At 40.4% G+C, this 15925-nt stretch overlaps 2 gene segments (V, D, J or C); both read right to left on the reverse strand.

Annotated features, from left to right (window-relative positions):
* Positions 1–5955: 5955 nt before the first annotated feature.
* Positions 5956–6517, reverse strand: LOC134479169 (Ig heavy chain V region PJ14-like). The segment is given in 2 exon segments: positions 5956–6335; positions 6420–6517. Coding segments are annotated over 2 exon segments (426 nt in total).
* A 4595-nt stretch (positions 6518–11112) lies between these two features.
* LOC134479170 (Ig heavy chain V region PJ14-like) lies at positions 11113–11592 on the reverse strand. The segment is given in 2 exon segments: positions 11113–11462; positions 11547–11592. Coding segments are annotated over 2 exon segments (396 nt in total).
* Positions 11593–15925: the final 4333 nt, after the last annotated feature.

The raw sequence follows: 15925 nt of genomic DNA on the forward strand, positions 1-15925 counted from the left end.
ACCATTTGCTGAAAATGCTATCTTATTTCCATTGGATGGTTTTGGCTCCTTTGTCAACAATCAAGTGACCATAGGTGTGTGGGTTCATTTCTGGGTCTTCAATTCTTTTCCACTGGTGTATCTGCCATACCAATATCTTAGAGTCTTTTATCACTATTGCTGTGTAATACTGCTTGAGTTCAGGTATAGTGATTCCCCTGGAAGTCCTTTTATTGTTGAGGATAGTTTTAGTTCTCCTGGGTTTTTTGTTATTCCAGATGAATTTGCAATTTGTTCTGACTAACTCTCTGAAGAATTGGATTAAACTTTTGATGGGGATTGCATTGAACCTGTAGATAGTTTTTGGTAAATTGGCCATTTTTACTTTATTAATCCTTTCAATCCAGGAGCTTGCAAGATCTTTCCATTTTCTGAGATCTTCTTCAATTTCTTTAGAGGCTTGAAGTTCTTAACTTACAGTTCTTTCACTTGCTTGGTTAAAGTCAACCAAGGTATGTTATATTATTTAGGACTATAATGAAGGGTGTGATTTCCCTAATTTCTTTCTCGGCTTGTTTCTCTTTCATGTAGAGGAAGGCTACTGATTTATTTGAGTTAATTTTATACTCAGCCACTTTGCTGAAGGTGTTTATCTGATTTAGTAGTTCTCTGTTGGAGCTTTGGGATCACTTAAATATACTATCATATCATCTACAAATAGTGATATTTTGACTTCTTCCTTTCCAATCTGTATCCATTTGATCACTTTTTGTTTTCTGAATGCTCTGGCTAGAAATTTGAGAAATATATTGAATAAGTAGGGAGAGAGTCGGCAGCCTTGTCTATTCCCTGATTTTAGTGGGATTGCTTCAATAAGCATATATTTTTATACAATACATTCTGATCAGAAGTTTTGCTTTCTTCACTCCTCCCTGAAACCTTCCTCTCTCCAAACTTGCTTAATTCCATAACCTACAGCCCTTTATGAACATTCAAGGGATTGGTCTCCTGGCATTCATTTATAGTGACAAAGAGAGATTTAAAAATCTGTAATCATCAGTACATTTTCACTTTTAAAAATCATTATATAATGTATATATTTGTGTTATGGATTATAATATTTATTAGTATGTACAAAACATAGTAATAAAATCTGAGGCTGAAGATTACTCAGGTGTACGGCACCTGCTCCTACAATGAGTATCTCAGTTGACCTTCAGCACGTAGCTGAAAAGCGGGCCGGATGGTTTATCACATGATCTGAACTCTTGTGATCCATTGTGGCTTTGTTTCCTCTCAACCACTTTATATCTGTGCTTCCTAAACTAGTGCCGGCTATTCCCTCTCATGCCATGAGATCAAGTCATTTAAGTCTATGATTGGGAAAAATGGGCTGAACTCTTGGATGAAACAGAGGCCTCATCTTTAACAGGGACTATTGATTTTTCTAAAATTATTAATTAAAAGGAGGGGTGCATTTTTGCAACATTACCATTTGAATTAAGGTCTTACCAATGCTACCTAAGAGCTCCATTATTGGCCTAACTCCCAGTACTAAATGAGGAATCAAACAGAGGGCACTTTGTCCTTCAGACTAATGTGTGTTCGAGCAGCTCTGTTTTTAGGGTTTACCATCTCTGGTTTCTTTTGCTTCTTTTTTTTATTTTTTTTATTTTTTATTTTTTTATTAACTTGAGTATTTCTTATATACATTTCGAGTGTTATTCCCTTTCCCGGTTTACAGGCAAACATCCCCCTCCCCCCTTCCCTTGTTGATGGGTGTTCCCCTCCCCATCCTCCCCCCTTGCCTCACTCCCCCCAAGAATCTAGTTCACTGGGGGTTCAGTCTTAGCAGGACCCAGGGCTTCCCCTTCCACTGGTGCTCTTACTAGGATATTCATTGCTACCTATGAGGTCAGAGTCCAGGGTCAGTCCATGTATAGTCTTTAGGTAGTGGCTTAGTCCATGGAAGCTCTGGTTGGTTGGCATTGTTGTACATATGGGATCTCGAGCCCCTTCAATCTCTTCCAGTTCTTTCTCTGATTCCTTCAAGAGGGGTCCTATTCTCAATTCAGTGGTTTGCTGCTGGCATATGCCACTGTGTTTGCTGTATTCTGGCTGTGTCTCTCGGGAGAGATCTACATCCAGCTCCTGTCGGCCTGCACTTCTTTGCTTCATCCCTCTTGTCTAATTGGGTGGGTGTATATGCATGGGCCACATGTGGGGCAGGCTCTGAATGGGTGTTCCTTCTGTGTCTGTTTTAATCTTTGCCTCTCTATTCCCTGCCAAGGGTATTCTTGTTCCCCTTTTACAGAAGGAGTGAAGCATTCACATTTTGATCATCCGTCTTGAGTTTCATTTGTTCTAGGCATCTAATGTAATTCAAGCATTTGGGCTAATAGCCACTTATCAATGAGTGCATACCATGTGTGTTTTTTCTGTGATTGGGTTAACTCACTCAGAATGATATTTTCCAGTTCCAACCATTTGCCTACGAATTTCATAAAGTCATTGTTTTTGATAGCTGAGTAATATTCCATTGTGTAGATGTACCACATTTTCTGTATCCATTCCTCTGTTGAAGGGCATCTGGGTTCTTTCCAGCTTCTGGCTATTATAAATAAGGCTGTGATGAACATAGTGGAGCACGTGTCTTTTTTATATGTTGGGGACTGTTGCTGGTCACATCACGGAATCACCTCTGCCCTGTGTGATGATCTTCATTTTTTTCATGTCAGAGCACATCTTAAATTGAAATCAAGTATAGTGGATCTGTGAAAATATCTGTGGTTCAAATCCTTGTCAATCAAGTAACACTGCATGGGATCTTTTCTTTGAACTTAGTTCTCTATACCTACACAAAGAGTTGGTTGTGGCAGCCAACCATTTATCCAATCCATGACATGCGAGGACAGAGCAATCACAGGAGCTTGCTATCCAACCATTCAGGTCAGTTTGTGACTTTTTAGGCTCAGTGATAGAAGTTGTCTTAAAATCTATGGTGCAGATTGATAGAGTGTACACAAATACTCATACACACCTGCATACACACAGAGCGTCAAAGGGAAGCTGCGAAAGAGAAATAGTATAATAAATTAATATGAAAATGTATACCACAATTGAAAATATGTATTTCAATAAGATTTTGGATACTTCAAGGAATACTATACATTGCAAGTTTAGAATGAGTCCAGAAATAAAGGAGTCCATTCTTTAATGCTTCTCTGAACATGTCACTCTCTGTAACTCAGAGCTCTGCTGTTGTGGTTTTCCTTGGATTTATCTGTATATTGATGTTTGTTCCTCTGCCTCAAGGGTGGCTGCCTAGTCACTATTCAGGACTTAGATGACTTCATCCGAACCTACTCTCCATTTAATTTGTAAAATAAAGGCGAGAGCCAGTGATTGGGCAGGGGAAGAGAATGTGGAGCAGAAGGAGGGAGAGAGGGTTTCTGAGAAGGAGGAAGATGGAGCTGAAGCACATGGCATGGAGAAACTGCAAGTTCTGAGGGAATTCACAGCGCGGGAATAAGATAGTGTAGTGGTAGATCTATCCAAACTAGGCGTGAGCTTGTATTCATATTAATCGAGTTGCGTTTTCTTTGCATGGGCATATTTGGGTTGAAGAGGTTACAGAAGCACTCTGGATGCTCTCAGAGGCTCCTGCTCTTGTTGAACTCCCTGCAGGGAGGTCAGTTTCTGAGTTCTCTGTGATATTCACTCATTATGTCTCTTGAACCGTAGTACATGGTCATGTCCTCAAACTTCAGACTGCTAATTTCCAGGTACAAGTTGTTATTGGCAGTGACTCTTGGAGAAGTTGTCCCTTTAAGGGTTTGGCATAGTTGATGCAAGTACCATCACTATTAATGTATGTTTCCCACCTCAGCCCTTTTCCTGGATCCTGGTGGAACTTGGCCCTGCCATGTGGGGCAGTGGACTGTGACACAGACAGAAAACCTGGTAAGGTTGAGTGGACTCAGGAACTCCAATACTTATCATAATTGAGGATTGTTAGGCATTAATATCGACTCCTGACCAGGATCCTGTCTTGGAAGAGATGACCTCTATACCCGATGACGAGGAATGAGACAATCTGTCACATCGGGACAATATCTGAAGTCCTTCCACATGATGATGAGGCATCCATAACATCTGAGTCCAAGCCAACAGAAAACATCTGCTTTAATATCCCAATCCACACCAAAATATTCATAAGATCCAATCTACAAGGATGAAACTGTATTAGTCATTTCACCAAAGATTGTTTGAGAGTATCAGGCTTATCGAGCTGTACCACACCAGGGAAGACTATTGTCTTCTGAAGCTATTTTTTTGCCAGAAGCTGCTCAAGCATACTGCAGCCACTTCCTGCTCAGTGGAGTTGGCCTTGGCTCTTAGCTGCCTACTGCCTCCTGATGCAGAGCAGTGGTGGCTGCAGTAGAGCCACTCTTTGGCTGCTCTAGCTGAGCCAGAGGTCTTCAGATCCCTGCTGATCACATCAGGTATGCAGACAACCAATGCCAGTTCCTGAAGGTGAAACCAGATGCTGCACAGCAGAGTTTGAGGGTCTTTTCTGGGTGCACTAAGTTTCCCCCACACTCCTCTGACTGCAATTTGCACTACCTGAAAACACACAGAATGCTGGTCAGAAAAATGTCACAAAAAGCTATCTTTGTCTTTTTCCTGTCCACACAACACAGAATTTCATCTCCATCAGGTACCTTTAAATAACCATAAAGTAAATACAAGGAAAACCAAGCAGAGCCCCACATACACAGAGAATAATCTGTGTTCAGTGCTGATCAGGGAATGTGAAGTGTTGGCTATCTAGGGCTGGCTTCCTCTCCTTGAGCTGCAGGGTCAGAGAAGTTCTGGCTTTCATGGGCTCAGGGAAGCGATATTTACCTGTCCTCTTTCTCTTTCTCTTGCAAGTTCTACAGTTGGACTTTTGGCAGGACACAGTGTTCATAGAAGATATAAGACATCAAATACAGTGATGACAGTTACAGAATTTAACACAGTATTGCAGTTTCACATTCACAATTTCTTTGTGAAGAATTCAGCACACTGCATTTCCTTTTCTCTTTTGCATGTTCATAGAACTTTCTCTTATATAATTTCTATCTCCTTAGTATGAAAGGGAAAAAACTGCTACACAAAGTTGTGTTTCTATGTAGGAACTCAATTTTTCCCTTTGACCTGTCTGGACATTGCTTCTCCATGATATTCTTGCACAAGGTCACACCTCCCTTGGGAGGTTAGCAGAACTCCTTCTCTATGAGGCCAACACTTGGGATATTTCTGTACTTTACCTTTTCATGAGAGAACACTGTCCTCAGGCCTTATAAAGTCTTGCAAATTAAACATTCTAAGTCAATGTCTTTCTATAGCCCGTATTTGCTATTCAGAAATATTTCTATTTGCATCAAACTGACTTGTTTTTCATCCAGAAATTCTCCATATGATCCCTGTAACTTCACCATTCTCTTTGTCCATTGTTATACCAGGTAAGTGCTGCCTGCCTTCATGTTGTATTAATCCAGTTTTCATTTTCCCAATAAACATAATTTAGCAAAGCTTGGTTTGTACATTAACTCTTTGTATGACCTTGAATTTATTAAACTGGATCTGTTTTCCCCTTCTAATCTTAATTTTCTCACCACAGTCCACTTGTGTGCACTGGTCACAACATTCCCCTTCCCTTGATCTTCTTTGTCGCTGACTTAAGATACCATTCCTTTCTAAGCAGATATGTTGCTTATTTTACACTGTTAGATTATAGAATCACTTAATGTTTCTTCTATTGTGTGAAGAAACAAGAAGTTTAATAGAGTATGATACTGAAAAGCATGTTCTAGAGAATTTCCAAGCTGGAAGAAGAGTCCATTTCTTTAACACTAAAACACATGCTCAAACAGCATGGGGCATAACTTCCTAGATTCTGAAGTGATCCTGGAAAGAACTTGTTGATCCTCAGCGCCCCCTGCTGGTCCTAAGAATTCCTGTAGGAAGTTTTTGTGCAAGGTCACACTGGACTTCCCTCACTGTGTCTCTGGTACAGTAGTAAATGGCTGTGTCTTCAGTTTGCAGACTGTTCATTTTTAAGAAAACTTGGCTCTTGGAGGTGTCCCTGCTGATGCTCAGTCGGGATTTGAGAGCTGAATTATATGCTGTGCTTCCACCACTCCACATTACTCCCATCCACTCCAGACCTTTTCCTGGAGGCTGGCGAACCCAGTGTACACTGTAGTCCGTTAATGAGAATCCAGAGACAGTGCAGGTGAGGGACAGGGTCTGTGAGGGCTGCACCAGACCAGGTCCTGATTCCTTCAGCTGCACCTCGGACAGGACACCTGGGGACAAACAACATCACCATTAGTCATTCATCCTATAGATTAAATGCCTGAGTCCCTCTCCTGAAACTCTGAAACACTTACAGCTTGAAAATGTCACCAGGCAGAGCAACAGCACCAGGACAGCCATGCTCTGAAGGAGGCTCTAGTGAGAAGGAGATGTGGATCCTCAGGTAGGCCTGGGCTTTCATTCTGAGCCTGAGGGCTGCTTTGCATTGAGGGAGGATCCTGAGACGATAAAAGGAAGTGCAGGGCAGAATTTCTAGTTTCCTCTCCATGTGCTTGAGATTACCTTTGTGCTTAGAAAACATGAAGCTGAAAACTCAGGAACTTTCCCCTGGTAATGTTTGGATTTCCAATTCCAAATAAAAAACAGAAAGTAGTAGCCACATTGTGCAGGCCTCGGAAGTAAAAAGAGGGGTTGGAAGATAGTGGGGTTTACAGTAGGTGAATCTTTATTCGTGCAATACAAGTAGAACAGGTTACCTTATCTTCAATGCAATCGTACATCTTTGTAAATTGCACTAGAGGATGTAGGATGGAATTGGGGAACCTTTTTTCTCCCAGAAATTCTTTCTCTTGAATTCTTTTCTATTATTATATTTTTAGAATTTTCTATTTAATTATTCCCTTCAGAACAGCATTAGTGACACCTGCATCACCAGGCGGTTTGAGAATAAAGAGGCAAAACCACAAACTTTAAATAGCCTTGTAATGCAATTGATTTTCAAGTTATCTTCACATAAATTGGCAACCATCAATATCAGTAGTATAAGTACCTATTTTTGCATTTGTTTTAGTATAAAAATATAGAAGTGATGATTATTCAATTGTGTGCAAAAATACTGTATAATTATCACTTAGCAAATATTCATCAAATTGTTTTCCAACTATATTTATACTTTCTTATAAATGAGGAATCAACTGTTTAAATAAAACACCTTCTGTGGACTCACCTTAGTCTCATCACGCCTCAAGAAATAACATATAAGAAAGAAGTTCACGAATATTTAGTCCATTTTGTTTCACAGGTTTATCTGAGAGTAGATCAGATAATGTGGGTCCTATGTCAGTTGGCTGAGTGACTTAGCCTTCCTATTTAGGGACACTGTAGTTGGGACCTAGTCTTTGCACCTCTTGAGTTATGTCAGTTTCTCTGTATCAATGCACTTTTATATCTCTCTGTCTCTTGTTTCAGCTTGTAGCACATAAATGTATTCTAAACATGATTATCCATTGGTGAATGAAGGGAAGTTCAGTTGTTCATAACAATTCATAAAAATCAGTAGACTGATACCACATTGATTTTTATGTTAACTGAAGTGAAAGGTAAGCCAGAGATCACTGAGTGATGAGACAAAGTGGAGCAGAGGGCAGGCATGAACATGAGGAACCTTGTGTTGAGCACCATAGAGAGGAAGAGACTGGACAGCTTCTCCTCATGCCTTGGAAATGGGAACACCCAGGAAGAGAAGGACAGAGCTATCACAATCTGTTTGCTAGGACTCAGAGAATGTGGATCTATTACTTGGCCTTGGAGTCCCCACATTTTGTTTTCTTATTTCTTTGTGCATAATCTTTGTATTGTGAGCAACTGTGGTGCAGACCAGTCCCATTAGGGAGAAAGCCATCCCTTTAATGGTCATTAACAGTATCAGTGCTGTGTTCCTCTTGTTCTGATACTCTGAGGGTTAAGATGATATTTTTTCCTAAATTACTCTCAGGATGTCTCGTCTTGGGTTTGTATGATATTTGCATTGTTGTTACAAAAATTTGGAAATGAGTACCATAGAAATAAATGCACCTTTCTATACTATATTGGGGATGTGGCATAAGTCCACTTATTCATGTGTTTTTCCTTTTGGTACTTCAGAGATAATCTGTGTCCCTACTCTGTCCCATAATACTGCTTTTCCATAAATCTCTCTACAATAAAGTTCCTAGAAAAATGTCATTAGGAATTATATGAGTTCATGATAAATCCACACAGTATTTATAGTTATCTTAAATTCCAGAGGTGGATCCTTACTAATGTCTTTCTTCAGTCATTTGTTTACTTATATGTATCTCACAGGTGGATACCCACTTAATTGGTCGTGTTGCTAAGACAGTACCAGACTATCCATTTGTCTGGTGGCTATGATAGGTATCCTTTAAATAATGAAAATATGTGATATCCTAGGCACATGTGGTTGGTGCCATCCGTGGTTCTCCGATCCTCAGTTGTTTTAGAAAGAATGTATCACCATGGAGACACAGTTAGTCAGATGAGTTTCTTCATGGTTTCTGATTCATTCCCAATTTCAAGTTCTTTCCTTGACTTCATGTCCTGATTAGCCTCTGTGATGTTTTCTAAGAATTAAGATGGCAGAAACTCTTTCCGTCAGGTGTTGCTTTTGTCCATAATGTAGATTACATAAAAAGCTTACAAACTAGGACAATTGAAATTCTTCTGATGGGAAGATGGGTATAGGGAATTTGACATTCTGTACAACTGCAAGTACAGTGACACACACACTCACAATTATAGATACAGGAATGCATTACAATATGCGCACACACAGCATCACATTCACAGACAGAAATACATATTCATAGGCAGAGGGATGGCTTTGTTAAATCCTCTCTTTAGACAGGGTTCCTGTCGTTGGTCTGGGTTCACCCTATAGACCAAGCTGGTATTAAACTATCAGGTATTGATTGTCTTGGCATTTTCCCCATATTGACTGAATTAAATGTGTGCACCAGTATTCCTGACCATCACATGTAGGTGCTTTTAAAATTTAATTATGAAAATAAAATTAATTAAAATAAATTTAAGCATATCTTATTTTTTCATCTTTATTAAAACAGGTATTTCTTTTTCTATCTTTATTAACTTGAGTATTTCTTATTTACACTTCTATTGTTATTCCCCTTACCAGGTTCTGAGCCAACATCCCGCTAACCTTTTCCCCTCCCCTTCTATATGGGCTTCCCCTCCCCATCCTCCCCCCATTACCACCCTCCCCCCAATAATCACATTCACTGGGGGTTCAGTCTTGGCAGGACCAAGGGCTTACCCTTCCACTGGTGCTCTTACTAGGCTATTCATTGCTACCTATGAGGTTTGAGTCCAGAGGTCTTTCTCCACATCCTTGCCCGCATCTCCTGTCACCTGAGTTTTTGATTTAAGCCATTCTGACTGGTGTGATGTGAAATCTCAGGCTTGTTTCAGTCATTTCCCTCTTGACTAAAGATGTTGAACATTTCTTTAGGTGTTTCTCAGCCATTCGGCATTCCTCAGTTGTGAATTCTTTGTTTAGATCTGAACCCCATGTTTTTTTGTGATAACACAAGGATATTTTTTGTTTAGGCTCATACGGAAGTTCCCTCAGTGTTTTTCTGGCAAAGAGATAGATGGCCATGTCCTAAGTTTAAACTTTGTTCAGTTTCAAGTAAAACTTGACTATTTGTTGTTTCCCTGATGATGCTGATTCAGGATTTGAGATCTGAATCATATAATGTGATTACACTACTTAACATTGCTGGCATCCACTGCAGACCCTTTCCTAGAGGCTGGAGGACCCAGTGTATACCAAGAACACCATGGACAGTTAATGAGTAGCCAGAGACAGGACAGGTGAGAGACAGGCTTTGTGAGGACTACAGCAGGGCAGGACCTGACTCCTTTAGTTGTACCTCTACAAGGCACCTTGGGCATACAACATCACCAGCAGTCATCCATGTCATAGGTGTCAAGCCTGCTTCCCTCTATGAAAGGCCTGAAATATTTGCAGCTTGGAAAAGTCACCAGGTAGAGGGGTTCTAAGCTAGCAAAACAACATCTTGTCAAATGGAACATCCAAACTGATCTGAAGCAAAGTAAAATTAAGGCAGGCTGATTGTGGGCCTGTGTACTGGAGGCTGTCCACAGAGATCTCCAGCAAGGCCAGATGGGAGGGTTCATGCAAAGGGGCAAAGGCATGAGCTGGGAGGGGTAATTGCCTCCTAGGCTACTGTGCCTCTGCTGCTGCTGCTGCTGCTGCTGCTGCTGCTGCTGCTGCTGCTGCTATTGTAGCTGCTGTTTCATCAAGATGCAGCACTGGGTTGCAGGAAGAGCTCCTGTAGGTGTTTTGCAAGAGAAGTTTTCTTCCCTGGTGTTGGTGTTACAGCTCTTATGACAGAAGCTCACAGAAGGCAATTCTCATGTAATTCTCATGTACCTTTATTTCTTCTGGATAAAATCTGTATACACAGTTCTGGGGTGGGCTGGGATCTAATAATGGGTGCTTCCCATAGGCTTGGTCTGAGAGGTTAGTGATGTCTCACCTAAGTGCAAAGTGTTTCATCATTAAATTGTGGACATGTATTTGAAAGCTTTATGTTAGAGAAGAGGAATGAAATTGTCTTCAAACATCATTTAAAGAAATAGTAGAAATGTTGCTAAAACTGCAGTCATGAGGGAAACAATAGGTTACCAAGTCTCACTGTCTGTCCTCAACCACAGTGTTCCACTGAGTTTTCTTCATAAATCAACTCAATAATTTGTTCTTATTTTACACTGTTACATTATAGAACCACTTAATGATTCCTCTATTGTGTGAAGAAACAAGAAGTTTAATAGAATATGACACTGAGGAGCATGTTGTAGAGAATTTCCATGGCTGGACGAAGAGTCCATTTCTTTAACCCTAAAACACATGCTCAAACAGCATGGGGCATAACTTCCTAGATTCTGAAGTGATCCTGAAAGGAACTTGTTGATCCTCAGCGCGCCCTGCTGGTCCTAAGAATCCTAGTAGGGAAGTTTTTGTGCAAGTTCACAGTGGACTTCCCTCACTGTGTCTGCACAGAAGTACATGGCTGTGTCTTCAGTTTGCAGATTGTTCATTTTTAAGAAAACTTGGCTCTTGGAGGTGTCCCTGCTGATGCTCAGTCGGGATTTGAGAGCTGAATTATAATTTGTATTTCCATTACCCCATATTACTCCCATCCACTCCAGACCCTTTCCTGGAGGCTGGCGAACCCAGATTACACCATAGCTGCTTAGTGAGAACCCAGAGACAGTGCAGGTGAGAGACAGGGTCTGTGAGGGCTGCACCAGACCAGGTCCTGACTCCTTCAGCTGTACCTGGGACAGGGCACCTGGGGACAAGCAACATCACCATTAGTCATTCATTCTATAGATTAAGTGCCTGAGTCCCTCTCCTGAAACTCTGAAACACTTACAGCTTGGAAGTGTCACCAGGCAGAGCAACATCACCAGGACAGCCATGCTGTGATGGAGTCTCTAGTGAGAAGGAGTTAGGTCTCCTCAGCTAGACCTGGGCTTTCATTCTGAGCCTGAGGGCTGCTTTGCATTGAGGGAGGATCGTGAGACGATAAAAGGAAGAGCAGGGCAGAATTTCTAGTATCCTCTCCATGTTCCTGAGATTACCTTTGTGCTTAGAAAACATGGAGCTGAAAACTCAGGAACTTTTCCCTGGTAATGTTTGGATTTCCAATTCCAAATAAAAAACAGAAAGTAGTAGTCACATTGTGCAGGCCTAGGAAGCAAAAAAGGGGCGGGGTGATAGGGAGGTTTACAGTAGGTGAGTCTTTATTCATACTATACAAGTAGAACAGGTTACCTTATCTTCAATGCAATCGTACATCATTGTAAATTGCACTAGAGGATGTAGGATCGAATTGGGGATCGTTTTATCCCCCAGAAATTCTTTCTCTTGAATTCTTTACTATTACTATATTTTTAGGTTTTTCTATTTCATTATTCCCTTCAGATCAGCATTAGTGGCACCTGCATCACCAGGCGCTTTGAGAATAAAGAGGCAAAACGACAGACTTTAAATAGCCTTGTATTGCAATAGATTTTCAAGTTATCTTCACATAAATTGCCAACCATCAATATCAGTAAGATAATTACATATTATTTGCATTTGTTTTAGTATAAAATATAGAAGTGATGATTATTCAATTGTGTGCCACAATCTGTACAATTATTACTTAAAAAATAGTCATGAAATTGTTTTCCAACTATATATTTATACCTTTGTATATATGAGGAATCAACTCTTTTACAAAACACTTTCTGTGGATTCACCTTAGTCTCATCATGCCTCTAGAAATAAGTTTTTAGAAAGAAGGTCACGAATATTTAGTCCATTCTGTTTCAAAGGTTTATCTGAGAGTAGATCAGATGATGTGGGTCCTTTGTCAGTTGGCTGAGTGACTTAGCCTTCCTATTTAGGGACACTGTAGTTGGAAACTAGTCTTTGCACCTCTTGATTTATGTCAGTTTCTCTGTATCAATGCACTTTTATATCTCTCTGTCTCTTGTTTCAGCTTGTAGCACATAAATGTATTCTAAATATGATTATCCATTGGTGAGTGAAGGGAATTTCAGCTGTTCATAACAATTCATAAAAATCAGTAGACTGATACCACATTGATTTTTATGTTAATGAAGTGAATGGTAAGCCAGAGATCACTGAGTGATGAGACAAAGTGGAGCAGAGGGCGGGCATGAACATGAGGAACCTTGTGTTGAGCACCATAGAGTGGAAGAGACTGGACAGCTTCTCCTCAGGCCTTGGTAATGGGAACGCCAAGGAAGAGAAGGACATTGTTACCACAATCTGTTTGCTAGGACTCAGAGAATGTGGATCTATTACTTGGCCTTGGAGTCCCCACATTTGTTTTTCTTATTTCTTTGTGCATAATCTTTGTATTGTGAGCAGCTGTGGTGCAGACCAGTCCCATTAGGGAGAAAGCCATCCCTTTAATGGTCATTAACAGTATCAGTGCTGTGTTCCTCTTGTTCTGATACTCTGAGGGTTAAGATGATATTTTTTCAGAAATTACTCTCAAGAGATCTCATCTTGGGTTTGTCTGATATTTTCATTGTTGTTACAAAAATTTGGAAAGGAGTATCATAGAAATAAATGCACCTTTCTATACTATATTGGGGATGTGGCATAAGTCCACTTATTCATGTGTTTTTTCTTTGGGTACATCAGAGATAATCTGTGTCCCTATTCTGTCCCATAATTCTGCTTTTCCATAAATCTTTCTACAATAAAGTTACTAGAAAAATGTCATTAGGAATCATATGAGTTCATGATAAATCCACACAGTATTTATAGTTATCTTAAATTCCAGAGGTGGATCCTTACTAATGTCTTTCTTCAGTCATTTGTTTACTTATATGTATCTCACAGGTGGATACCCACTTAATTGGTCGTGTTGCTAAGACAGTACCAGACTGTCCATTTGTCTGGTGGCTAGGATAGGTATCTTTTAAATAAGGAAAATATGTGATATCCTAGGCACATGTGGTTGGTGTCATCCATGGTTCTCCGATCCTCAGTTGTCTTAGAAAGAATGTATCACCATGGAGACACAGCTAGTCAGATGAGTTTCTTCATGGTTTCTGATTCATTCCCCATTTCAAGTACTTTCCTTGACTTCATGTCCTGATTAGCCTCTGTGATGTTTTCTAAGAATTAAGATGGCAGAAACTCTTTCTGTCAGGTGTTGCTTTTGTCCATAATGTTGATTACATAAAAAGCTTACAAACTAGGACAATTGAAATTCTTCTGCTGGGAAGATGGGTATAGGGAATTTGACATTCTGCACAACTCCAAGTACAGTGACATACAAACTCACAATTATAGATACAGGAATGCATTACAATACGCACACACACAGTATCACATTAAGAGAGAAATATATATTCATAGGCAGAGGGAAGGCTTTGTTAAATCCTCTCTTCAGACAGGGTTCCTCTGGTTGATCTGGGTTCACTCTACAGACCAAGCTGGTATTAAACTATCAGATATTGATTGTCTTGGCATTTTCTCCCTATTGAGTGAATTAAAGGTGTGCACCAGTATTCCTGAACATCACATGTAGGTGCTTTTAAAAATTAATTATGAAAATAAAATTAATGAAAATAAATTTAAGCATATCTTATTTTTTCAACTTTATTAAAACGGGTATTTCTTTTTTATCTTTATTAACTTGAGTATTTCTTATTTACATTTCGATTGTTATTCCCCTTCCCGGTTTCTGGGCCAACATCCCCATAACTCCTCCCCCTCTCCTTCTATATGGGCTTCCCTCCCATTACCCCCATTACCACCCTCCCCACAACAATCACGTTCACTGGGGGTTCTGTCTTGGCAGGACCAAGGGCTTCCCCTTCTACTGGTGCTCTTACTAGGCTATTCATTGCTACCTATGAGGTTGGAGCCCAGGGTCAGCCCATGTATAGTCTTTGGGTAGTGGCTTAGTCCCTGGAAGCTCTGGTTGGTTGGCATTGTTGTTCATATGGGGTCTCAAGCCCCTTCAAGCTCTTCCAGTCCTTTCTCTGATTCCTTCAACTGGGGTCCCGTTCTCAGTTCAGTGGTTTGCTGCTGGCATTCGCCTATGTATTTGTTGTATTCTGGATGTGTCTCTCAGGAGAGATCTACATCCGGTTCCTGTCGACCTGCACTTCTTTGCTTCATCCATCTTATCTAATTGGGTGGCTGTATAAGTATGGGCCACTTGTGGGGCTGGCTCTGGTTCGGCGTTCCTTCAGCCCCTGTTCTGAACTTTGCCTCCCTATCTCCTCCCAAGTGTATTTATGTTCCCCTTTTAAAGAAGGAGTGAAGCATTCGCATCTTGGTCATCCTTCTTGAGTTTCATGTGTTCTGTGCGTCTAGGATAATTCGAACATTTGGGCTAATATCCAATTATCAATGAGTATATACCATGTGTGTTTTTCTGGGATTGGGTTACCTCACTCAGGATGATATTTTCCAGTTCCATCCATTTGCCTATGAATTTCATAAAGTCATTTTTTGATAGCTGAGTAACATTCCATTGTGTAGATGTACCACATTTTCTGTATCCATTCTTTGGATGAAGGGCATCTTGGTTCTTTCCAGCTTCTGGCTATTATAAATAAGGCTGCTATGAACATAGTGGAGCAAGTGTCTTTGTTATATGTTGGGGCATCTTTTGGGTATATGCACAAGAGAGGTATAGCTGGGTCCTCAGGTAGTGCAATGTCCAATTTTCTGAGGAACCTCCAGAGTCATTTCCAGAATGGTTTTACCAGTCTGCAATCCCACTAACCATGGAGGAGTGTTCCTCTTTCTCCACATCCTCACCAGCATTTGCTGTCACCAGAGTTTTTGATCTTAGCCATTCTCACTGGTGTAGGGTGAAATCTCAGGGTTGTTTTGCTTTGCATTTCCCTTATGACTAAAGATGTTGAACGTTTCTTTAGGTGTTTCTCAGCCATTCAGTATTCCCCACCTGTGAATTCTTTGTTTAGCTCTGAACTCTATTTTTTAATAGGGTTATTTGTCTCCCTGTGGTCTAACTTCTTGAGTTCTTTGTATATTTTGGATATAAGCCCTCAATCTGTTGTAGGATTGGTAAAGCTCTTTTCCCAATCTGTTGGTTGTCGTTTTGTCCTAACCACAGTGTCTTTTGCCTTACAGAAGCTTTGCAGTTTTATGAGATCCTATTTGTCGATTCTTGATCTTAGACCATAAGCCATTGGTGTTTTGTTCAGGAAATTTTCTCCAGTGCACATGTGTTCGAGGTTCTTCCCCACT

Source organism: Rattus norvegicus, chromosome 6, assembly GCF_036323735.1.
Source record: "Rattus norvegicus strain BN/NHsdMcwi chromosome 6, GRCr8, whole genome shotgun sequence".
NCBI lineage: Eukaryota > Metazoa > Chordata > Mammalia > Rodentia > Muridae > Rattus > Rattus norvegicus.